A 24685-nucleotide genomic window follows, 5' to 3' on the forward strand; every position below is an offset into this window, starting at 1 on the left:
TCCCTATGGATGACCAAAATATCGAATCCATGCGAAGATGCAGACAAGAAGCCTAGGCCCAATCCACCTTCCAAAACCCGTATCCGTCCCATTTTTCTCCGCGACATCAAATGAGATCCGAGTCCAATGCCAAACCATCTCCGACTTCAGGAAGTCACCAAAAAGTAGTAGTAGTTTTAGGGGTTTGTAGGGTGCGTCGACAGCTATGGTCATTTTGCACCACTGTCATAACGTAAAACTTATGTTCCTTTTAAACTAGGAATAAGTAAACAAATAAATACGAATAAATATATAAATAAATAAAATAAACAAAAAAAAAGGAAAATGCTAAAATCAAAAGCATTAAAATTATGAGCTCCAAAGCTAAAGCTGCCCCATTAAACCGGTTGACCTTAAAAAACTTAAGACTCGGTTAATAGACCCAGAGTCATCCCCTAAAATATTTTTTAAGTCTCCCCTTATCTTCAACATGTCTCTGGCCCTTTGGTATGTTGTGCATTCCGTCAGGATATGTTTTATCGTCAGGGGTTGGAAACACTCATTGCAACGGGGCTGTTCTTTTACCTCCGCAAAGAGGTACGAATGAATAAAATTGTCTGAGGCGTCACTTTGTGGAAGCGATTCATATCGGAAAAGAAAGAAATACTTGGTTGTTCCACATATATTTTATTAACACGACCTAGGTTTCGACTTACAAAGTCATCATCAGGTAAAGAACAGAAGACACAGGGCTTTATATAGTGGATAGAGAACTGGAGAGGGGAGGTGTTTGAGAAGAGGGAGGAGGGGAAAGAGAAAGGGAAATGGTGTGTAAGTTTGGGGGGAGGGGGAGAAGACGGTTGTGTATGGCGTCGGGGTGGGAGATTACGGTTGGGTACTGCTTCAGGGGGGGAGAGGGGCTGAGGAACAGAGGGAGGTCCAGGAGGGGGGAACGGGAGGAATAAGTTAGGTCATTAACTAGAATACCCTTAAGGTGACTATTCTTTGAAATTTCCAACCGTTCCAAGGCATCTAATCTTAAGCCTTTTTTCTCTACATGCAGAATTTTGGGGACAAAGTCACTGGAGTGGTTGTTTTCTATAAGGTGCTGGGCAAAATTGGATGACATATTTCCGTTTTTAAAACAAGCGTAATGTTCCTTGACACGATCACTGAATTTCCTTCCGGTTTGTCCAATGTAGAAGGCAGAGCACTCACAACACAATTGATAAACTCCACTCCTTTCCAATGCGGGAATTTTGTCCTTGCAGTTTGATAAAAGGTTCCCTAAGTTGGCTCTATTATAGAAGGCAGGTTTAATATTGTTTCCTGCAAGGGATCTGGTGACTTTACGGGAAATATTCCCCAGGAAGAGAATTCTTCTCCACTTCGAAACGTCTTCCTTGGGGATGGATCCGAATATTGATTTGACGGCTATTTTCTCTAGTTTTTTCCGATACAAGTTATCGACTAATTGGGAGCAGAAACCGTTGTTTTCAGCTATTGTTTTAATGATTTTAAGTTCGTTTTGGGTATTTTGTGGCGATAGAGGGATGCTAGTCAGACGGTGGACCATAGAGTTGAAGGCCGCTAATTTTTGTGGGAAATGATGTCTTGACGTAGAATGAATGATATGATCCGTACAAGTGTCCTTCCGGAAAATGGAGAAGTCCAGCTGCCGATTATTTTTAGTGATTGTTATATCTAAAAAGTTAATGGAGTTGTTGAGCTCTTTCTCCATAGTGAACTTAATGTTTTTATCCAAGGAGTTAAGGGTTATCAAGAAGCTATCCAGTTGTCTTTGTGAACCAGCCCATACACAAAAAATATCATCTACGTAACGGTGCCAAGAGATTATGTTTTTCACCAAGTTGTTGGAAGAGGAGAACAGAGTACTTTCCACCTGGTCCATATAGATGTCTGCTAGTAGAGGGGAAACAGGGGATCCCATGGCCAGACCATGGGTTTGTAGGAAATATTTTCCGTTGAACTTGAAATAGTTCTGCGATACACATGTTTTTAACACCAAACACAACTCACTGATTACTGGGAACGGGACCCCCTTCCGAAAAAGGATTTCTTCGGCTAACTGGAGGGCTTCCTGCGTGGGAACACTCGGGAAAAGGCTGCACACGTCGAAGGAGACAAGGATGCACTTGGGAGGGAGGACTAACTCTGCAAGGCGGCGGGTCATATCGGAGGAGTTTTTGATACCAAATTTTGGGACGAACTTGGTGTGCTCCTTGAAGATGGCGTTTGCTCTTCTTGCCAGGTGGTGATTAGGGGCTGAAATATTGGAAACCACCGGCCTGATGGGAATATCTGGTTTGTGAGTTTTTGGGAGACCAAAAAATCGGGGCGCTGAGGGATTCATTTGCACTAACCGATGCACTTCGGGTGGTTGGAAAATAACTGAGCAGGATTTTATTACTTGTTTGACCTCTTTATGGAATTTTGGAGTTGGATCACCATGGACTTCAAAAATGTTATTGTCCTTTAGGAACACTTCACACTTATTGATATAGTCGTCTTTTCCTAGTATCACCACCGAATTTCCTTTATCAGCCTTAAGAATTAATAGATTTTTGGAAGCCATGGACTTCTTAATTGATTTCAAAGCGGCTAATTCCTGACGATTGTCCTTGGGATCGAGGGTTGGCTTAAACTGATACTTTCCAAGTTCTCGGGCGATGAGCTCCTTGGAACCATTATTCTCTCGGATGAGGGCCACCTCACAGTCCACTGCCAAGTTCTTTAAGTCGTTGATGGTAATCGGGACATTTGGGATATATTTAAAACCTTTCTCCAAAAGAGATAATTCATTTGGAAGAAATTCGTGGTCAGTTAAATTTAAAATTCTATCACCAAAGGAATGGGGTGCTGGGACTGAAGAGGGTTTCTGCTTTTCGGGGAGAGATTCACGTTTTTCACTTGACAAAACCTTTAACTTCCGGGAAATAGTTGATCTTTTTTCAAAGGCAATTACACTGGACTTATGTCTGACCTCATCATCGAAGCATAGCCACTCGGTCCATGGTAGATTGTGCGTTAATTCAATATGGAGGAGGAGTAGGTAGTGAGAAATAGCGTCTCTCTTCACATACCATTCATGGAGTTCCCTTTTCAGCCATGCTCTCTTGCCTGCTTCAACAGCGTGTTTTCCGGAGGATGACCAAGTCTTCTTACTTTTTAGTTGGATGTATCTCGGGAAAACTCCATGGGTGATGCACTGACTATTGAAAAAGATGTTCAGGGATGCTATGCGGAACTTGATAGATAGTCTTCTGTACCATATTGCCTTATCTGCGATACATGCGCACTTGATGAATAAAATTGTCTGAGGCGTCACTTTGTGGAAGCGATTCATATCGGAAAAGAAAGAAATACTTGGTTGTTCCACATATATTTTATTAACACGACCTAGGTTTCGACTTACAAAGTCATCATCAGGTAAAGAACAGAAGACACAGGGCTTTATATAGTGGATAGAGAACTGGAGAGGGGAGGTGTTTGAGAAGAGGGAGGAGGGGAAAGAGAAAGGGAAATGGTGTGTAAGTTTGGGGGGAGGGGGAGAAGACGGTTGTGTATGGCGTCGGGGTGGGAGATTACGGTTGGGTACTGCTTCAGGGGGGGAGAGGGGCTGAGGAACAGAGGGAGGTCCAGGAGGGGGGAACGGGAGGAATAAGTTAGGTCATTAACTAGAATACCCTTAAGGTGACTATTCTTTGAAATTTCCAACCGTTCCAAGGCATCTAATCTTAAGCCTTTTTTCTCTACATGCAGAATTTTGGGGACAAAGTCACTGGAGTGGTTGTTTTCTATAAGGTGCTGGGCAAAATTGGATGACATATTTCCGTTTTTAAAACAAGCGTAATGTTCCTTGACACGATCACTGAATTTCCTTCCGGTTTGTCCAATGTAGAAGGCAGAGCACTCACAACACAATTGATAAACTCCACTCCTTTCCAATGCGGGAATTTTGTCCTTGCAGTTTGATAAAAGGTTCCCTAAGTTGGCTCTATTATAGAAGGCAGGTTTAATATTGTTTCCTGCAAGGGATCTGGTGACTTTACGGGAAATATTCCCCAGGAAGAGAATTCTTCTCCACTTCGAAACGTCTTCCTTGGGGATGGATCCGAATATTGATTTGACGGCTATTTTCTCTAGTTTTTTCCGATACAAGTTATCGACTAATTGGGAGCAGAAACCGTTGTTTTCAGCTATTGTTTTAATGATTTTAAGTTCGTTTTGGGTATTTTGTGGCGATAGAGGGATGCTAGTCAGACGGTGGACCATAGAGTTGAAGGCCGCTAATTTTTGTGGGAAATGATGTCTTGACGTAGAATGAATGATATGATCCGTACAAGTGTCCTTCCGGAAAATGGAGAAGTCCAGCTGCCGATTATTTTTAGTGATTGTTATATCTAAAAAGTTAATGGAGTTGTTGAGCTCTTTCTCCATAGTGAACTTAATGTTTTTATCCAAGGAGTTAAGGGTTATCAAGAAGCTATCCAGTTGTCTTTGTGAACCAGCCCATACACAAAAAATATCATCTACGTAACGGTGCCAAGAGATTATGTTTTTCACCAAGTTGTTGGAAGAGGAGAACAGAGTACTTTCCACCTGGTCCATATAGATGTCTGCTAGTAGAGGGGAAACAGGGGATCCCATGGCCAGACCATGGGTTTGTAGGAAATATTTTCCGTTGAACTTGAAATAGTTCTGCGATACACATGTTTTTAACACCAAACACAACTCACTGATTACTGGGAACGGGACCCCCTTCCGAAAAAGGATTTCTTCGGCTAACTGGAGGGCTTCCTGCGTGGGAACACTCGGGAAAAGGCTGCACACGTCGAAGGAGACAAGGATGCACTTGGGAGGGAGGACTAACTCTGCAAGGCGGCGGGTCATATCGGAGGAGTTTTTGATACCAAATTTTGGGACGAACTTGGTGTGCTCCTTGAAGATGGCGTTTGCTCTTCTTGCCAGGTGGTGATTAGGGGCTGAAATATTGGAAACCACCGGCCTGATGGGAATATCTGGTTTGTGAGTTTTTGGGAGACCAAAAAATCGGGGCGCTGAGGGATTCATTTGCACTAACCGATGCACTTCGGGTGGTTGGAAAATAACTGAGCAGGATTTTATTACTTGTTTGACCTCTTTATGGAATTTTGGAGTTGGATCACCATGGACTTCAAAAATGTTATTGTCCTTTAGGAACACTTCACACTTATTGATATAGTCGTCTTTTCCTAGTATCACCACCGAATTTCCTTTATCAGCCTTAAGAATTAATAGATTTTTGGAAGCCATGGACTTCTTAATTGATTTCAAAGCGGCTAATTCCTGACGATTGTCCTTGGGATCGAGGGTTGGCTTAAACTGATACTTTCCAAGTTCTCGGGCGATGAGCTCCTTGGAACCATTATTCTCTCGGATGAGGGCCACCTCACAGTCCACTGCCAAGTTCTTTAAGTCGTTGATGGTAATCGGGACATTTGGGATATATTTAAAACCTTTCTCCAAAAGAGATAATTCATTTGGAAGAAATTCGTGGTCAGTTAAATTTAAAATTCTATCACCAAAGGAATGGGGTGCTGGGACTGAAGAGGGTTTCTGCTTTTCGGGGAGAGATTCACGTTTTTCACTTGACAAAACCTTTAACTTCCGGGAAATAGTTGATCTTTTTTCAAAGGCAATTACACTGGACTTATGTCTGACCTCATCATCGAAGCATAGCCACTCGGTCCATGGTAGATTGTGCGTTAATTCAATATGGAGGAGGAGTAGGTAGTGAGAAATAGCGTCTCTCTTCACATACCATTCATGGAGTTCCCTTTTCAGCCATGCTCTCTTGCCTGCTTCAACAGCGTGTTTTCCGGAGGATGACCAAGTCTTCTTACTTTTTACATCTACATCTACTTCTACTTAATACCCCGCAAGCCGCCGCAAGGGCGTGTGGCGGGGGGTGCTAGGACACCACCCATAATTTAGAAAAGAAAAAGAAAAAAAAACCGCATGCAATAACGACAAAATCATATATATAAAAAAAAAAAAACATGGCATACATTCATGCATGAACACTTACACCCCACACACATGCAAACACAATAAAACTACCAACTAACATACACATGCACCTGAAAGTATACCTAAAAGCTTTGCAGTGTTTAACTTTGCTCCGACTTGTAAATTCAACGTTTTTAATATTTCTAAAGTGACTTCGGTTTCTTGCTATTATGATTTCTGATTGTTCGGGGAAAGAATGAGTATTTGTACCTATCTGTCTTGGAATCTATCTCCCTTAGTTTATCTTTGTGGTCTGATCTACCTAAGTAGTGTGGGGCCATTATAATTCCTTATAATATTCCTTATAACTTTTTAGTTGGATGTATCTCGGGAAAACTCCATGGGTGATGCACTGACTATTGAAAAAGATGTTCAGGGATGCTATGCGGAACTTGATAGATAGTCTTCTGTACCATATTGCCTTATCTGCGATACATGCGCACTTGATGAATAAAATTGTCTGAGGCGTCACTTTGTGGAAGCGATTCATATCGGAAAAGAAAGAAATACTTGGTTGTTCCACATATATTTTATTAACACGACCTAGGTTTCGACTTACAAAGTCATCATCAGGTAAAGAACAGAAGACACAGGGCTTTATATAGTGGATAGAGAACTGGAGAGGGGAGGTGTTTGAGAAGAGGGAGGAGGGGAAAGAGAAAGGGAAATGGTGTGTAAGTTTGGGGGGAGGGGGAGAAGACGGTTGTGTATGGCGTCGGGGTGGGAGATTACGGTTGGGTACTGCTTCAGGGGGGGAGAGGGGCTGAGGAACAGAGGGAGGTCCAGGAGGGGGGAACGGGAGGAATAAGTTAGGTCATTAACTAGAATACCCTTAAGGTGACTATTCTTTGAAATTTCCAACCGTTCCAAGGCATCTAATCTTAAGCCTTTTTTCTCTACATGCAGAATTTTGGGGACAAAGTCACTGGAGTGGTTGTTTTCTATAAGGTGCTGGGCAAAATTGGATGACATATTTCCGTTTTTAAAACAAGCGTAATGTTCCTTGACACGATCACTGAATTTCCTTCCGGTTTGTCCAATGTAGAAGGCAGAGCACTCACAACACAATTGATAAACTCCACTCCTTTCCAATGCGGGAATTTTGTCCTTGCAGTTTGATAAAAGGTTCCCTAAGTTGGCTCTATTATAGAAGGCAGGTTTAATATTGTTTCCTGCAAGGGATCTGGTGACTTTACGGGAAATATTCCCCAGGAAGAGAATTCTTCTCCACTTCGAAACGTCTTCCTTGGGGATGGATCCGAATATTGATTTGACGGCTATTTTCTCTAGTTTTTTCCGATACAAGTTATCGACTAATTGGGAGCAGAAACCGTTGTTTTCAGCTATTGTTTTAATGATTTTAAGTTCGTTTTGGGTATTTTGTGGCGATAGAGGGATGCTAGTCAGACGGTGGACCATAGAGTTGAAGGCCGCTAATTTTTGTGGGAAATGATGTCTTGACGTAGAATGAATGATATGATCCGTACAAGTGTCCTTCCGGAAAATGGAGAAGTCCAGCTGCCGATTATTTTTAGTGATTGTTATATCTAAAAAGTTAATGGAGTTGTTGAGCTCTTTCTCCATAGTGAACTTAATGTTTTTATCCAAGGAGTTAAGGGTTATCAAGAAGCTATCCAGTTGTCTTTGTGAACCAGCCCATACACAAAAAATATCATCTACGTAACGGTGCCAAGAGATTATGTTTTTCACCAAGTTGTTGGAAGAGGAGAACAGAGTACTTTCCACCTGGTCCATATAGATGTCTGCTAGTAGAGGGGAAACAGGGGATCCCATGGCCAGACCATGGGTTTGTAGGAAATATTTTCCGTTGAACTTGAAATAGTTCTGCGATACACATGTTTTTAACACCAAACACAACTCACTGATTACTGGGAACGGGACCCCCTTCCGAAAAAGGATTTCTTCGGCTAACTGGAGGGCTTCCTGCGTGGGAACACTCGGGAAAAGGCTGCACACGTCGAAGGAGACAAGGATGCACTTGGGAGGGAGGACTAACTCTGCAAGGCGGCGGGTCATATCGGAGGAGTTTTTTTTCCAGTTTGGATCGCACCAACCCTCTGTACAATAAAAGCATGGTGGTGCGGTCTGCTCCCCAAGTGGAGTGAGTTAAAAACTTTAAAACGTTGAGGGTTTGGCGACACCTCTCACGTAACACGCGGATATGCTCCCGCCAGCTCAGCTTTTGCTCCAGGATCATGCCGAGAAAGCGGACGGACTCCACAAATGGAAGAATCCTACCCAACAGGGTTAGGGTCGGGGTAACGTGGTAACCGCGAAGACGGTGAATGTGCACGCATTTCGTTTTCTCCATGGAGAAACGAAGTCCGTTCTTTCGCGACCACTCTCCCAGTTTGTTTAGAGTCACCTGGGCTTGCCTGGAAGCGTTTGGCAGTCGTGTCGACCGGCAAAATATGGCTAGGTCGTCCACAGAGAGCGATGCCATCACCGGGGCATTGATGCATTCCACCACGTCGTTGATGGCGATGGCAAATAACGTCACGCTCAGTACTGAACCCTGGGGTACCCCGTTCTCCTGTGTAAAAGATCGGGAAAAGTGCTTCCCAGTCCTTACTTTAAAAAGGCGGTTGGTTAAAAAATTTCTGATAAATAGGGCCATGTTGCCTCTAAATCCCCGCTTGTGGAGCGTGTTGAGGATTCTCCATCGCCACACACTATCATAGGCCTTCTCCAGGTCGAAGAAGACTGCTATGACGTGTTGACGTTGGAGAAAGGCTTCCTGGATGAAGTTCTCAGTGCGAACCAGATGGTCTGTCGTGGACCTGCCACGCCGAAAGCCGCACTGAGCGTCGGAGAGCAGGTGTCGACTCTCCAAGCACCACATGAGACGTCGGTTTACCATCCGTTCCATCACCTTGCACAGGCAGCTGGTGAGAGATATGGGACGGTAGTTGTTTGGGTCATTTTTGTCCTTGCCCTGTTTTGGGATTGGTATCACGATGGACTCTCGCCAGGCATTTGGAAAACTGCCCTCGTTCCAGAGTTGGTTGAGGGTATTTAGGACCTCCCCAATCGCGGTTTCCGGAATGTTCCGGAGAAATGCGTTGTGGATTTCGTCCGCCCCTGGCGAGGTGTAATGGGAGTCTTCGATGGCGGATTTAAGCTCCCAGGGCGTGAAAGGCTCATTGTAATATTCGCTTGTAGGGCCTGCACCAAAATTGAGAGGGACTCTCTCGCATCGCCTCTTCCGGTTCGCAAAGTCCGCGGCATAGCCCTCGTCACTGCTATTGGCCGCGAACTGACTGGCAAATATGTTGCTTATTTCGGCAGGTGAATTAACCACCCGGCCAGCAACAAGCAATGGCGAGATGACAAATGAGCCCTTGGACCCGGAGATTTTCTTGACTTTGTCCCATACCTGACCAAGTGGCGTGCGATGGTTGATGGTAGAGACGTATTCTATCCAGGAAGTCCTCTTGGCCTCCTTCACGGCCCTTCGAGCTCGCGCTCTCAGGCGGCGGTACGATGCCAGATTAGTTGCCGTGGGATATTTTCTAAAAATATTCAATGCTTTTTTCCTCGCCCGAATCGCCCGGTCGCATTCCCCGTTCCACCAAGGGACAGGAGCTCGATTAATATTCCCGGACGTACGAGGGATACTTTTGGTAGCTGCCGCCAACAGCGTTGAACTTAGTTTATCGACGTTGTGCAACGCGTCGAAACTTGCGTCGTGTTTATATGTAAACGTACGCTTGAAAAGTGGCCAGTCCGCACGGTTAATACGCCACTTTTCCGGAGGTTTTGAAATGGTGGGCGAAGAGTCTTCTTTAACGAGTAGAAGAGGAAAATGGTCACTCCCACAGAGATCGTTGTGGGTGGACAATTTCAGCTTTGGGGCTAGACTTCTCGAGCATAGACAAAGATCTATTGCTGAGAATTCCCCATTGAAGCTGTTAAAACGGGTTTTTTCGCCGCTATTTAATAAAAACAGGTTAAAATCCTCAATAAAGTTGGATAAGATTCGACCTCTCCTATTACTTTGGGTTTCTGGCCCTCCCCAGAGAGGATCATGGGCATTAAAATCTCCCATCAAAATGAACGGCTGAGGAAGCTGGTGGACAAGGGCTTCAAGGTTCAGGCGAGTCACCGGTGCACCCTCTGGCAGATACACGTTGCATAACGTCATCCTCTCAGGGGTGTGCACCGTGACAGCGACGGCCTGGAATGGAGAGTTCAGTTGGACTCGCGAGGTGTAAAGGGCCTCACGGGCCGCAACTGTTACTCCCCCTTGGGCTCGTTGGCCACTTAGGTCATCCATTCTAAAAACAGTGAACCCCTTCAGAATACCCTTATCTTCAGCCTTAAAATGGGTCTCTTGGAGACAAATACAAGAGGGTTTAAAATCTTGGATTAAAATGGCCAGCTCCTCCTTGTGCCGATAAAAACCATTGCAGTTCCACTGCAGAATGGAACACATTTAAAATGTTAAATTAAAATAAATAAATAAATAAATATATAAATAAATAAGTTGACTAAAAAGGGAGATGACCAACTCTATTGAGGTTATCGCTTGAAGCGATGTTTCCTCTTCCACTCGTTTGCGAAGACCTCTGTATCAGAGATACTCTGGTCCTCTTCAATTACCTCCGGCTTCTTTGGCTTCACTGGAGGCGGCGGGGAAGGTGTATTCTCACGCCCTTTTGGCGTGTTCCCCTTGGTGGTTTTTTGTGGGCTCTTCTTTGAAGGGCCCACAGGAGTAGGTGGCTCCTTGTCCACCTTACTCTTTCCATCCTTCACCCTTTTGGGTTTAGGCACTTGCGTGTTTTCAATTGGGGATTCTTTCGGTATCTCCGTCTGCGTGGCGATGGTACACTTTACACATGGCGTGGTTGCAACGGAAGCAAAGGACCGGGAGAAAGTTGGGGCGATTAGCGCCCTGTATTTCCTCCTCGCTTCCGCATATGGGATTTTTTCCAGTGTTTTAATCTCCATGACTTTCCTTTCTTCTTTCATCTTCGGGCAATCACGAGAGTACACTGGGTGTGTACCCTCGCAATTGACACAAAGAGGTTCCGAAGAGCACTCTTTATCCTCGTGCGCGTCTTTGCCACAGCGCGGGCAGGTGGCCTTGCCCTCGCAGCGCGACGCGACATGGCCGAACCGTTGGCATTTGAAACAACGCACGGGATTCGGGATGAATGGCCTCACTGGTACCGATTCATAGCCCACAAACACCTTGTCGGGTAGTCTATCACGCGCAAACGTCAAGATCACGGAGGTGCTGTTCACGTTTTCTCCGTTGCGCCTCGTGGTGAGTCGACGACAATCAGTCACTCCCTGAGAGAACATTTCTCTCTTGATTTCTTCGATGTCCACGTATAGGAGGTCGTAGTGACTGATGACTCCCCGACAGGTGTTAAGAGTGCGGTGCACCTCCACCTTAATCGGAATGTCATGGAGCATTCCCATAGCAAGCAATTTTTCGCTCTGTGTGTCGTTCAGGGTCTCTATAAGTAGTGTACCATCCCTGAGCTTCTTCACGCTCTTTGGGTCCCCAGGCACAATCTGTGACAACACTCTGCGAATTAAGAATGGAGAAACCTTTTTCAAGGTCTCACCTTCCTTTGCACAAGACATAATTAAATAGCGCTTACATGCGCCGATACACTTTTCTCCCCCGCCGGTGTCCGGACGGGATCTTTTTAGTGGTGGAAAGGGTTTTTCCTCCATAATAAGAGATGATTCGTCCCTCGGCCTCCCCACCCGCCACGGAGCCACACATTTGGGACGCCACTCCGCCAAACCGGAGCGGTCGCCAGGGCTAACTCGAGGGATATAGCGCTTCTGGAGTGGTTGTCTGTTTCGGGGTGGATCTTCGGTGCAAGGGCCCACCAAAACCCTTACATCTCCGACCTCCCTACGCAGACCCCCACAACCTTGGCACTCGCCACCGGAGCGAAAACGCGACGGAAGCCGATTGACCGGGAGTGGCTAGCTCCCGGCCTCCCGTTTACGCGAAATCCGGGGCCGAAGAGGGATATCGCTCTCCGGTCCATGCAGGGCATCCGAAACCCTGCTGGGAACCAGAGAGATCACCCTCCAGGATCCCCTTCTCTCCCTTACGGGTCTCCAGGCACGGCAAACACCTGGGCGGATCGCAGGCCAGATGGTATGGCCGCTCACAGACAGTGGATCCACAGCACTGTCCGGACGCATCCCTTGCTGGCTTGGGGTTTGTTTTCGGGGTTTTCTCCCCGCCCTTTTAGTCGCCTCTTACGACAAGCAGGGATACTGCGGGAGTATTCTCTATCCCCCTACCCGCGGGGGGGGGGTCTTATTAGTTAAATGACAATTTTGGTAATTGCTTCCGTTCCAATGTGATAGTAAGTAAACTCAGGAGTGATCATGCCGAAATCAGGGCAACCCTCTGAGCCTCCAACTGTGTAATCTACCAGAATGGCAGCCAAAGCACGTAACGCAACAAAAGAACAATCAGCTCCCTCGCTTAATTTAAATCTCCTGAATGCCTTTTCATCAATGACCAATGATGATAAAGACGACTTTATCAGGTCCCTTTTATCTAAATACCCGGACATCATCAGCAAAACCTCGACCTTCTTTTCCACCAAGGATGACGCCTCCCATAAGCCCGAAGAACAGCCCACTATTGTTCAAGCTCCCCCTGCGTTCATTGAAGTGACCAAAAGAAGGCAGACTGCTCCAAACCCGACCACAAAACCTACAATAATAACACAAAATCGTTTTACTGCCCTCACTACCTTAGCAGATAGCAATCCCAATCCCAGCGCACCTGCTGCCATATCCCCACCACCCATAACAGTCACGCGAAGACCAAAAATTCCTCCCTACCGCATTGCCGATACCACCAAATGGTCAGCGCTTAACGCAGAAATCACCAGCAACTCCTCCACTCCTCCCATATGCTACTCCACTGGTACCAACTCAGCAATCATAAAATGCTCAACTATTGATGATTATCATACAGTTGGTACCACCCTCAAAAGCATGTCCATTCCCTATGTCACCTACCAACTCCCATCAGAGCGCAATAAGGAATTTTCCCTCAGGGGACTATTCCCGTCAATAAAAGACGAAACCATACTAGATGAAATCTAACTGCAAGGGTTTCCAGTGATAAGCGTGCAGAGAATCTGGTCCACCCGTCCCTCTGTTGCTGAACGTGCCTCTGGCATCCTTGCTGTCGAAAAATACCCCACCCGAACATGTCACGTCATTTTTGAAAACTCCGTTGATTGTCAAAAACTCCTCTCAAAAACTAACCTTGCTGGTCTTGCAGTCAAATTTGACTATTTTAGAAAATCCCCCAACCCGTCCAATGCCATAGATGCCAGCAACTGGGTCACACAAAGAACCATTGCACCCTCCCGCCAAACTGCGTCCGCTGTGGGGAAGCCCACGCCACTTCCGAATGCAAAAAATCTAAGGATTCCGCAGCAACTTGCTACCTTTGCAAACAGGGCCACACTGCGAACTATAGGGGATGCCAGGTCCATAAAAAAGCTAAACAGGCCATGCTGTTGCGTTCAGGTTTCACCCAGCGCGTAGATCCTGCTCCTTTACCAGCCCCCCTCACACAATCATACTCTGCTGCTCTCACCAACGTCAATTCCTTTCCCACTTTAATCCACCCCTCACCCACTGAACCTTCATCTCACCCGGAAACAAACACAAGCGAAGCTACAGCACTAATGTCTTTTTTAAAGACACTTGGTCCAAAATGACTTCCCTTTCGTCCCTTAAGGACAAACAACTGTTCCTCTTAGAGCAGATGTTCCTTCTCCAGGCCGAACCATGAATACAACACCAACTATTCCACATCACATTAAAATACTTTCCTGGAATTGCAGCAGTATACAACATAAAAATCACGAACTATTCAAATACATTAACGACAACCATATACACGTTACACTCCTACAAGAGACATTCTTAAAACCACACATCGGCTTGCACTCACCTAACCACAACATATACAGACTAGACAGAAACACACCTGGAGGAGGAGTCGCAATCATAATAAACAAAAACATTAAACATACCCCATTACAAATCCCTATTTTCGACACCCTAGAGGTCCTTGGTATCACACTACACACATCATAAGGTAACCTACACATTTACTCAATATACCACTCGCCTTGCAGGAAACTAAGCAGGGAAGACCTCAAAGAGATCTTCTCACTCCACGACAGGGCCGTGTTTATGGGCGACTGGAATTGCAAAAATAAAAATGGGGTTGCCGCTCCACAAACCAAGACGGCAAAACTCTCTACGATTTCATATCGTCCAGACCAATCGCCATCCTCAGCCCACCCGAACCCACCCATTTTCCTCCCAGCTCGAAAGCTCGCGGCGACATCCTGGACATCGCCGTCTCTCAAAACTTACCCTTTGCCATTTCCCCATCCGTTATTCACGCCCTAGACTCTGACCACCTGCCGATCATCCTAGAAATCCCCCTCAGAACCGAACTAGACTCTTCCTACTAAAAAACTAATCGACTGGAACCGATTCCCAGACACCCTACGTATCTTACTTGACCCACTTTCCCCACTGGACAATCCCACATACGAAGACCTAAACACACGAGCCATACAAATATCAGACTCCCTTCTCAACGCCCAAGAAAAAAAAACACGAACAATACCCAACACAAAACACATTTTTAATCGTCCACTCCCACAATTCATCAAAACCCTCATTACCATAAGAAACTCTTCTCGCAAACTTTGGCAACAAACCCGACTTCACCAACACAAACATGAATACACGCATTTAAGCAACAAAGTAAAACAAGAACTCCGTAAGATCAGAACCAAAGAATGGGAGTCACACCTTTCCACACTAAACTTTGAAGACAATTCCCTCTGGAAAATAACACGCTCCCTGAGAAAACCAAACAAAATATACTGCCCTCCCCTAAAACACAACAACAGCTATATTTTTGATCCTAAACGTAAAACCGAAATTCAAGCAGACATACTACAACAAACAATGACTCTTAACCCCGCACCCTCAAAAATGGACAATAAAATAGACGAAACCCTCCGCTTTCTACCACATAACCCCCCTGACCTAACTCCGATAACGGACTCTTCTGAGATACTACAAATAATAAATTCTTTTCCTTCCAAAAAATCCCCTGGACTCGACAAAATCTCCAATAACTTACTAAAATTAGCCTAAAATCTGCAGTCCCTAAATTCCTACTTTCCCTGGCCGACCTCTTCAATCACTGCTATCTGAAGTCCTACTTTCTAGAAACCTGGAAGACAGGCAAAGTAATTTTGATTCCTAAACCCGGTAAAGACCCCACCACACCAGGCAATAGCAGACCCATCACATTATTATCCAATATTTCAAAACTTTTCGAAAAAATTATTCTCACCCACCTACAAAACCATGCTTCCTCCCACAATATCCTTCGCCCGGAACAACTAGGGTTCCGTCAAAACACCTCCTCAGTACACCAAATCCTTCGACTGGTTGAAACGATCAGCCGCGGCTTTACTCGCCGTCGCCCAACAGACGTCGCCGTGTTCCTGGATGTCGCCCGAGCATTTGATAAAGTATGGCAGAAAGGTTTAATCTACAAACTCTGCACCAATGATTTCCCACCGCCGTTAATCCGTTTAATCAAAAATTACCTAATCCGTCGCAAATTTACAGTTGCCGAAGCACCGGTCCTGTCTACGGTGCGCCCAGCACCAGCTGGCGTTCCCCAGGGGTCCCTGCTTAGTCCTCTTTTGTTTAACTTCTACATTAACGTTCTCCCAAAGTCAACATTTACACAGACACATAGGTATGCAGACGACATAGCCATCTCCGCCACCTCACGTTCATCCGACAACAACATCAGAAAACTAAATGGTCATCTCACAAAAATACACCGCCGGACGAAAACATGGAAAATTGGAATCAACGCCACAAAAAGCACACGTACACTTCGAACGCGGACGCAAACACGACACCAAAAACTCTGCTAGAATCAACAAAACACCAATTCCAAGGGCCTCAAACCATCGTTTCCTGGGCGTAACACTGGACCGGGCACTCACCTATCAAAATCAATTACAAAATAATATTACCTCGGCCCTGGTTGCAAGAACAAAGTTGCTGTGCCTCTTCACCGATCAATCTCCGCTATCACACCCCACTAGAGTCCGTTTGTATAAATCCATAATCCGCCCGAAACTACTGTACGGGTGTGAAATCTTCGCAATCACAAAAACAATACGTAAATCACTGTAAACCTTCAAAAATAAATCCTTGCGTCTCCTTCCCCAGAGCTACTAACATGCAGCACGAGCGCTCCGCTCACCATCGCCCAACAATAGGCTCTTTGAAGGATCTCAGTTTTTCCCGGCGTATTGTATTCAGGAAGTTCTCTCGGGTTTCCCACCGGGTCAGCGTGGTGTGCACCGACGTTTCGACGGCTAAGAAAAATTGGAAGTACGAGACGTCACCGGGGCGGCTCGGCACTTGGGAACACATCGGACCAATCGGAGGACACCTGACCCTACAACAGGGTATAAATACATGGCGAATTCATTGCTCTGCACTTCATCCTGAAGACGATGGCAGAGTTAGCCGTCGAAACGTCGGTGCACACCACGCTGACCCGGTTGGAAACCCGAGAGAACTTCCTGAATACAATACGCCGGGAAAAACTGAGATCCTTCATTACTCACCTCTACGGGGAGGGACTACACCGCTGCGTTCGCCGCTTCGAGCAGCTGAGGAAGGAAAGAGCCAAACTCCTCAGTTCCCTAGCCTTTCTACAGAGGTGTCGGGACAAGGATGTTCAACCCAGATTTGTCAACTTACGACCCCCGGTGAATTCACCGGCAGCCAGAAGAATCATGAAACGGACCGGTCTCGCCTTGATACGGGAGCGGATACACCACCATAGGAGTTCCCTAGACGACAACGCCAAAAAACTTTTGGACCTTCAACTACAGTTGGCAACGCAGTTATCTCCGATGGACTGGGAGTATATCGACAGAGCTACTGCTAGTAGTAGTTTTAGGGGTTTGTAGGGTGCGTCGACAACTATGGTCATTTTGCACCACTGTCATTACGTAAAACTTATGTTCCTTTTAAACTAGGAATATGTAAACAAATAAATACGAATAAATATATAAATAAATAAAATAAACAAAAAAAAGGAAAATGCTAAAATCAAAAGCATTAAAATTATGAGCTCCAAAGCTAAAGCTGCCCCATTAAACCGGTTGACCTTAAAAAACTTAAGACTCGGTTAATAGACCCAGAGTCATCCCCTAAAATATTTTTTAAGTCTCCCCTTATCTTCAACATGTCTCTGGCCCTTTGGTATGTTGTGCATTCCGTCAGGATATGTTTTATCGTCAGGGGTTGGAAACACTCATTGCAGCGGGGCTGTTCTTTTACCTCCGCAAAGAGGTACGAATGAGTGAGGGCAGAGTGTCCTATTCTCAGGCGCGTAATCATGACCTCTTCCCTCCGAATTTTCCGGATGGAAGAGGACCATGGTGAAACGACCGGTTTTATTGCCCTGAGTTTATTATTTTGCAGAGACTGCCAGGTCTCCTTCCACTGATGCAGGACCGAGTTCCGCAAGGCAGCCTTTACGTCCTCCATTGGAACCAAGGTGGAGTCGGTCTCGGGTTTTCGAAGGGCATCCTTCGCTGCCTGGTCAGCTTTTTCGTTACCTCTTATGCCGACGTGACCAGGAGTCCATATAAAGGAGACCCTGTTCCCCTTTCTCTGAAGGGACAACATGGTATAATGGATCTCCTGGACTATCGGGTGCACAGGTGCAAAGACCGATATAGATTTTAGGGCGCTCAACGAGTCTGTGCAGATGAGGAAAGAGCCATCGCTTTTTATTTCTCCTAGGGCCGTCCTTATGGCTGACAGCTCGGCTGTGAAAATGCTGCAAGAAGTGTGCAGTTTTTTCCTCACGACTCCATGGTAGTGGGACACGACCGCATAGGCACATGCAGATTCTGACTTTGACCCGTCGGTGTAGACTGGGACAAAGTCAGAAAGTGAGCCGAGGACGGCACTGAAGAGCTGCTGGTATTCGGAATCGGTCGTCTTGGCTTTGCGGCGTGCACTGGCAATGAGTTTAATATCCGGCATTGGCGTTAACCAAGGCGGGTACTTAGCATAGGAGACGGGGCATACTTGAGGAAATGTAAAATTTACCGCGTTAATAAAATCATTAAAACGAACGGCAAAGGGCCTAGTTGCCCTTCTCCGCCTGTTAAATAAGTCTAAAAACCGTTGGTTAAAAACTATGTTAAAACAAGGGTGGATTGTCTCTGATAAAATTTTACAGGCATAGTTGCCCATTAAAATCATCCTGCGGGTTTCCAACGGAGGCTCCCCTGCGTCTGCAAGTAAGCTTGGGACTGGGCTTGTTCTAAATGCCCCGGTGGCCAACCGTATCCCAGCATTGTGGACACATGTAAGTGGTCTCAAGTAAGACTCTCGTCCTGAGGAATACACTATGGAACCATAGTCCACTTTGGATCGCACCAAGCCTCTGTACAATAAAAGCATGGTGGTGCGGTCTGCTCCCCAAGTGGAGTGAGTTAAAAACTTTAAAACGTTGAGGGTTTGGCGACACCTCTCACGTAACACGCGGATATGCTCCCGCCAGCTCAGCTTTTGGTCCAGGATCATGCCGAGAAAGCGGACGGACTCCACAAATGGAAGAATCCTACCCAACAGGGTTAGGGTCGGGGTAACGTGGTAACCGCGAACACGGTGAAAGTGAACGCATTTCATTTTTTCCATGGAGAAACGAAATCCGTTCTTTCGCGACCACTCTCCCAGTTTGTTTAGAGTCACCTGGGCTTGCCTGGAAGCGTTTGGCAGTCGTGTCGACCGGCAAAATATGGCTAGGTCGTCCACATAGAGCGATGCCATCACCGGGGCATTGATGCATTCCACCACGTCGTTGATGGCGATGGCAAATAACGTCACGCTCAGTACTGAACCCTGGGGTACCCCGTTCTCCTGTGTAAAAGATCGGGAAAAGTGCTTCCCAGTCCTTACTTTAAAAAGGCGGTTGGTTAAAAAATTTCTGATAAATAGGGCCATGTTGCCTCTAAATCCCCACTTGTGGAGCGTGTTGAGGATTCTCCATCGCCACACACTATCATAGGCCTTCTCCAGGTCGAAGAAGACTGCTATGACGTGTTGACGTTGGAGAAAGGCTTCCTGGATGAAGTTCTCAGTGCGAACCAGATGGTCTGTCGTGGACCTGCCACGCCGAAAGCCGCACTGAGCGTCGGAGAGCAGGTGTCGACTCTCCAAGCACCACATGAGACGTCGGTTTACCATCCGTTCCATCACCTTGCACAGGCAGCTGGTGAGAGATATGGGACGGTAGTTGTTCGGGTCATTTTTGTCCTTGCCCTGTTTTGGGATTGGTATCACGATGGACTCTCGCCAGGCATTTGGAAAACTGCCCTCGTTCCAGAGTTGGTTGAGGGTATTTAGGACCTCCCCAATCGCGGTTTCCGGAATGTTCCGGAGAAATGCGTTGTGGATTTCGTCCGCCCCTGGCGAGGTGTAATGGGAGTCTTCGATGGCGGATTTAAGCTCCCAGGACGTGAAAGGCTCATTGTAATATTCGCTTGTAGGACCTGCACCAAAATTGAGAGGGACTCTCTCGCATCGCCTCTTCCGGTTCGCAAAGTCCGCGGCATAGCCCTCGTCACTGCTATTGGCGGCGAACTGACTGGCAAATATGTTGCTTATTTCGGCAGGTGAATTAACCACCCGGCCAGCAACAAGCAATGGCGAGATGACAAATGAGCCCTTGGACCCGGAGATTTTCTTCACTTTGTCCCATACCTGACCAAGCGGCGTGCGATGGTTGATGGTAGAGACGTATTCTATCCAGGAAGCCCTCTTGGCCTCCTTCACGGCCATTCGAGCTCGCGCTCTCAGGCGGCGGTACGATGCCAGATTAGTTGCCGTGGGATATTTTCTAAAAATATTCAATGCTTTTTTCCTCGCCCGAATCGCCCGGTCGCATTCCCCGTTCCACCAAGGGACAGGAGCTCGATTTATATTCCCGGACGTACGAGGGATACTTTTGGTAGCTGCCGCCAACAGCGTTGAACTTAGTTTATCGACGTTGTGCAACGCGTCGAAACTTGCGTCGTGTTTATATGTAAACGTACGCTTGAAAAGTGGCCAGTCCGCACGGTTAACACGCCACTTTTCCGGAGGTTTTGAAATGGTGGGCGAAGAGTCTTCTTTAACGAGTAGAAGAGGAAAATGGTCACTCCCACAGAGATCGTTGTGGGTGGACATTTTCAGCTTTGGGGCTAGACTTCTCGAGCATAGACAAAGATCTATTGCTGAGAATTCCCCATTGAAGCTGTTAAAACGGGTTTTTTCGCCGCTATTTAATAAAAACAGGTTAAAATCCTCAATAAAGTTGGATAAGATTCGACCTCTCCTATTACTTTGGGTTTCTGGCCCTCCCCAGAGAGGATCATGGGCATTAAAATCTCCCATCAAAATGAACGGCTGAGGAAGCTGGTGGACAAGGGCTTCAAGGTTCAGGCGAGTCACCGGTGCACCCTCTGGCAGATACACGTTGCATAACGTCATCCTCTCAGGGGTGTGCACCGTGACAGCGACGGCCTGGAATGGAGAGTTCAGTTGGACTCGCGAGGTGTAAAGGGCCTCACGGGCCGCAACTGCTACTCCCCCTTGGGCTCGCTGGCCACTTAGGTCATCCATTCTAAAAACAGTGAACCCCTTCAGAATACCCTTATCTTCAGCCTTAAAACGGGTCTCTTGGAGACAAATACAAGAGGGTTTAAAATCTTGGATTAAAATGGCCAGCTCCTCCTTGTGCCGATAAAAACCATTGCAGTTCCACTGCAGAATGGAACACATTTAAAATGTTAAATTAAAATGAATAAATAAATAAATATATAAATAAATAAGTTGACTAAAAAGGGAGATGACCAACTCTATTGAGGTTATCGCTTGAAGCGATGTTTCCTCTTCCACTCGTTTGCGAAGACCTCTGTATCAGAGATACTCTGGTCCTCTTCAATTACCTCCGGCTTCTTTGGCTTCACTGGAGGCGGCGGGGAAGGTGTATTCTCACGCCCTTTTGGCGTGTTCCCCTTGGTGGTTTTTAGTGGGCTCTTCTTTGAAGGGCCCACAGGAGTAGGTGGCTCCTTGTCTACCTTACTCTTTCCATCCTTCACCCTTTTGGGTTTAGGCACTTGCGTGTTTTCCATTGGGGATTCTTTCGGTATCTCCGTCTGCGTGGCGATGGTACACTTTACACATGGCGTGGTTGCAACGGAAGCAAAGGACCGGGAGAAAGTTGGGGCGATTAGCGCCCTGTATTTTCTCCTCGCTTCCGCATATGGGATTTTTTCCAGTGTTTTTATCTCCATGACTTTCCTCTCTTCTTTCATCTTCGGGCAATCACGAGAGTACACTGGGTGTGTACCCTCGCAATTGACACAAAGAGGTTCCTAAGAGCACTCTTTATCCTCGTGCGCGTCTTTGCCACAGCGCGGGCAGGTGGCCTTGCCCTCGCAGCGCGACGCGACATGGCCGAACCGTTGGCATTTGAAACAACGCACGGGATTCGGGATGAATGGCCTCACTGGTACCGATTCATAGCCCACAAACACCTTGTCGGGTAGTCTATCACGCGCAAACGTCAAGATCACGGAGGTGCTGTTTACGTTTTCTCCGTTGCGCCTTGTGGTGAGTCGACGACAATCAGTCACTCCCTGAGAGAACATTTCTCTCTTGATTTCTTCGATGTCCACGTATAGGAGGTCGTAGTGACTGATGACTCCCCGACAGGTGTTAAGAGTGCGGTGCACCTCCACCTTAATCGGAATGTCATGGAGCATTCCCATAGCAAGCAGTTTTTCACTTTGTGTATCGTTCAGGGTCTCTATAAGAAGTTTACCATCCCGGAGCTTCTTCACGCTCTTTGGGTCCCCAGGCACAATCTGTGATAACACTCTGCGAATTAAGAAAGGAGAAACCTTTTTCAAGGTTTCACCTTCCTTTATGCACGACATAATTAAATAGCGCTTACATGCGCCAATACACTTTTCTCCCCCGCCGGTGTCCGGACGGGATCTTTTTAGTGGTGGAAAGGGTTTTTCCTCCATAATAGTAAATGATTCGTCCCTCGGCCTCCCCACCCACCACGGAGCCACACATTTGGGACGCCACTCCGCCAAACCGGAGCGGTCGCCAGGGCTAACTCGAGGGATATAGCGCTTCTGGAGTGGTTGTCTGTTTCGGGGTGGATCTTCGGTGCAAGGGCCCACCAAAACCCTTACATCTCCGACCTCCCTACGCAGACCCCCACAACCTTGGCACTCGCCACCGGAGCGAAAACGCGACGGAAGCCGATTGACCGGGAGTGGCTAGCTCCCGGCCTCCCGTTTACACGAAATCCGGGGCCGAAGAGGGGTATCACTCCCCGGTCCATACAGGGCATCCGACACCCTGCTGGGAACCAGAGAGATCACCCTCCAGGATCCCCTTCTCTCCCTTACGGGTCTCCAGGCACGGCAAACACCTGGGCGGATCGCAGGCCAGATGGTATGGCCGCTCACAGACAGTGGATCCACAGCACTGTCCGGACGCATCCCTTGCTGGCTTGGGGTTTGTTTTCTGGGTTTTCTCCCCACCCTTTTAGTTGCCTCTTACGACAAGCAGGGATACTGCGGGAGTATTCTCTATCCCCCTACCCGCGGGGGGGAGCTACTGCTGCCCAAGGGGAAATGCTGCTCCGTAGGAACACGGAGAGGCAGAAGACCAAGTACGATCGTTTAGACGTGAGGAAGGATTCCCTCCATGCGCCGGAGCAGAAACGAGTTGTCGTCAACCTCTCCTCCGCAGAAATCGACGAAGCCACTTCTTTGGTTCTCTCCAAAGGTCTGAATTTCGTTCCAACATCTCGGAGAATCCCTTACCTGGAAATCTTAGGGAGTGTGGAGCAGGCTGTCCGGAATCTTCCCGTTGAAGCAGCGGAAGACGTCAGAGGGGAAATCTCTATGGCCCTTAAAAGGGCCGTTCCTCCAAAATCCAACATTTCGGGAGAAGAACGACGAGCGTTGAACACCTTGCGTAAAAACAGTGCCATTATGGTCCTGCCAGCAGAAAAGGGTAATGCCACTGTACTGCTGAATGCTGAGGACTACCACAGAAAAATCCAAGAGCTCCTCCATGATCCAACCTACCGGACCATACCCCGGGATCCCACGGACTCCATTGTAAGGAAAACGATTGCCCTCATCAAGAAATCTTTGCCAACGTCAAGAGAGGAATAGCAGCCTGGTGCCACAGGCGCCTGTTCCACCAAGATTATACGGTCTACCCAAGATCCATAAGGAGGGTACTCCCATAAGACCCATTGTGAGTGCCATTGGGGCTCCAACATACCATCTGGCGAGGTACCTGACGGGTGTGCTTGCACCTTACGTGGGGTCGTGTGAGCACCACATCAAAAACTCCGCAGAGTTCGTCCAGACGCTACGGACCATTAAGCTGGATCAGCATGACATTCTTGTAAGTTTCGACGTTGTGTCCTTATTTACTAGGATTCCGGTGAAGGACACCATAATGCTGCTGGAAGAGAAGTTTGACAGCAAAATCGTGGATCTCTTCCGCCACGTGCTGACCTCGACGTATTTTCAATACCAAAAGAAGTTTTACGAGCAAGAGGAAGGCGTCCCCATGGGCTCTCCATTGTCTCCGGCGATTGCCAATTTCTACATGGAGGAGTTCGAGGAGAGGGCACTTAGAACGGCCCCACTAAAACCGAGGCATTTCTTCAGGTATGTGGACAATACCTTCATCATATGGCCGCACGGACCGGACACCATCACCAACTTCCTTGGCCACATGAATAGCATTCATCCCAGCATCCAGTTCACCATGGAGATCGAGAGCAACGGTCGGCTGCCCTTCCTGGATATCCTAATTGAAAGGAAAGCGGACGGGAGCTAAGGCCACAAGGTGTATAGGAAGCCTACCCACACCAATCTCTATTTGAACGGGAAAAGCCACCATCACCCTGCCCAAAAACGAGGGGTTATGTCAACGCTCATCCACCGGGCAAAATGCGTGTCAGACCAGGAAGGTTTGGAGGCAGAAGTTCATCACCTGAAAAATACCTTCCTTCAGAATGGATACACAAGCCGGGAGGTCAATTTGGCCCTTAAGAGGGCCTTCACCAGAAACGACCGTCAGAGAGAGGAAAGAGAAAAACCCGTTGCCAGGGTCAGCATCCCCTTTGTTTCCACGGTATCCCATAAGATCTCCAGGATACTAAGGAAACATAAAGTGGAAACCATCCACAAGCCACAAGGAAAATTGAAGAACTTCCTTGGCACGGCAAAAGACGAACGGGGTTTGAAGGCGCCGGGGGTATACCGGATCCCGTGTGAGTGCGGCCAGGTATACATCGGGGAGACTGGCCGCACAATTGAAAAGCGACTAACGGAGCATGAGCGATGCATCAGACTCCATTACCCTGAGAAGTCTGCAGTCGCCGACCACAGCATCACGCATGGTCATCGGATTGACTGGGGGAGCACCAAAAGACTTT

General features: G+C 47.1%; 1 protein-coding gene across 1 annotated transcript; it reads left to right on the plus strand.

The window, feature by feature from the left end:
- The first annotated feature begins 22856 nt into the window (after positions 1-22856).
- Positions 22857-23405, plus strand: LOC139685975 (uncharacterized). The gene has a single exon (XM_071583100.1). It carries the CDS (start codon positions 22857-22859, stop codon positions 23403-23405), a length of 549 nt encoding a protein of 182 aa, XP_071439201.1.
- Positions 23406-24685: the final 1280 nt, after the last annotated feature.

The sequence above is a fragment of the Hetaerina americana genome, unplaced genomic scaffold, assembly GCF_022747635.1.
Source record: "Hetaerina americana unplaced genomic scaffold, ioHetAmer1.1.p SCAF_123, whole genome shotgun sequence".
NCBI classification, from domain to species: Eukaryota; Metazoa; Arthropoda; class Insecta; order Odonata; family Calopterygidae; genus Hetaerina; species Hetaerina americana.

Coding starts and splice junctions, on each gene's coding strand:
- LOC139685975 (XM_071583100.1), top strand. CDS start 22,857: ATGCTGCTCCGTAGGAACACGGAGAGGCAGAAGACCAAGTACGATCGT.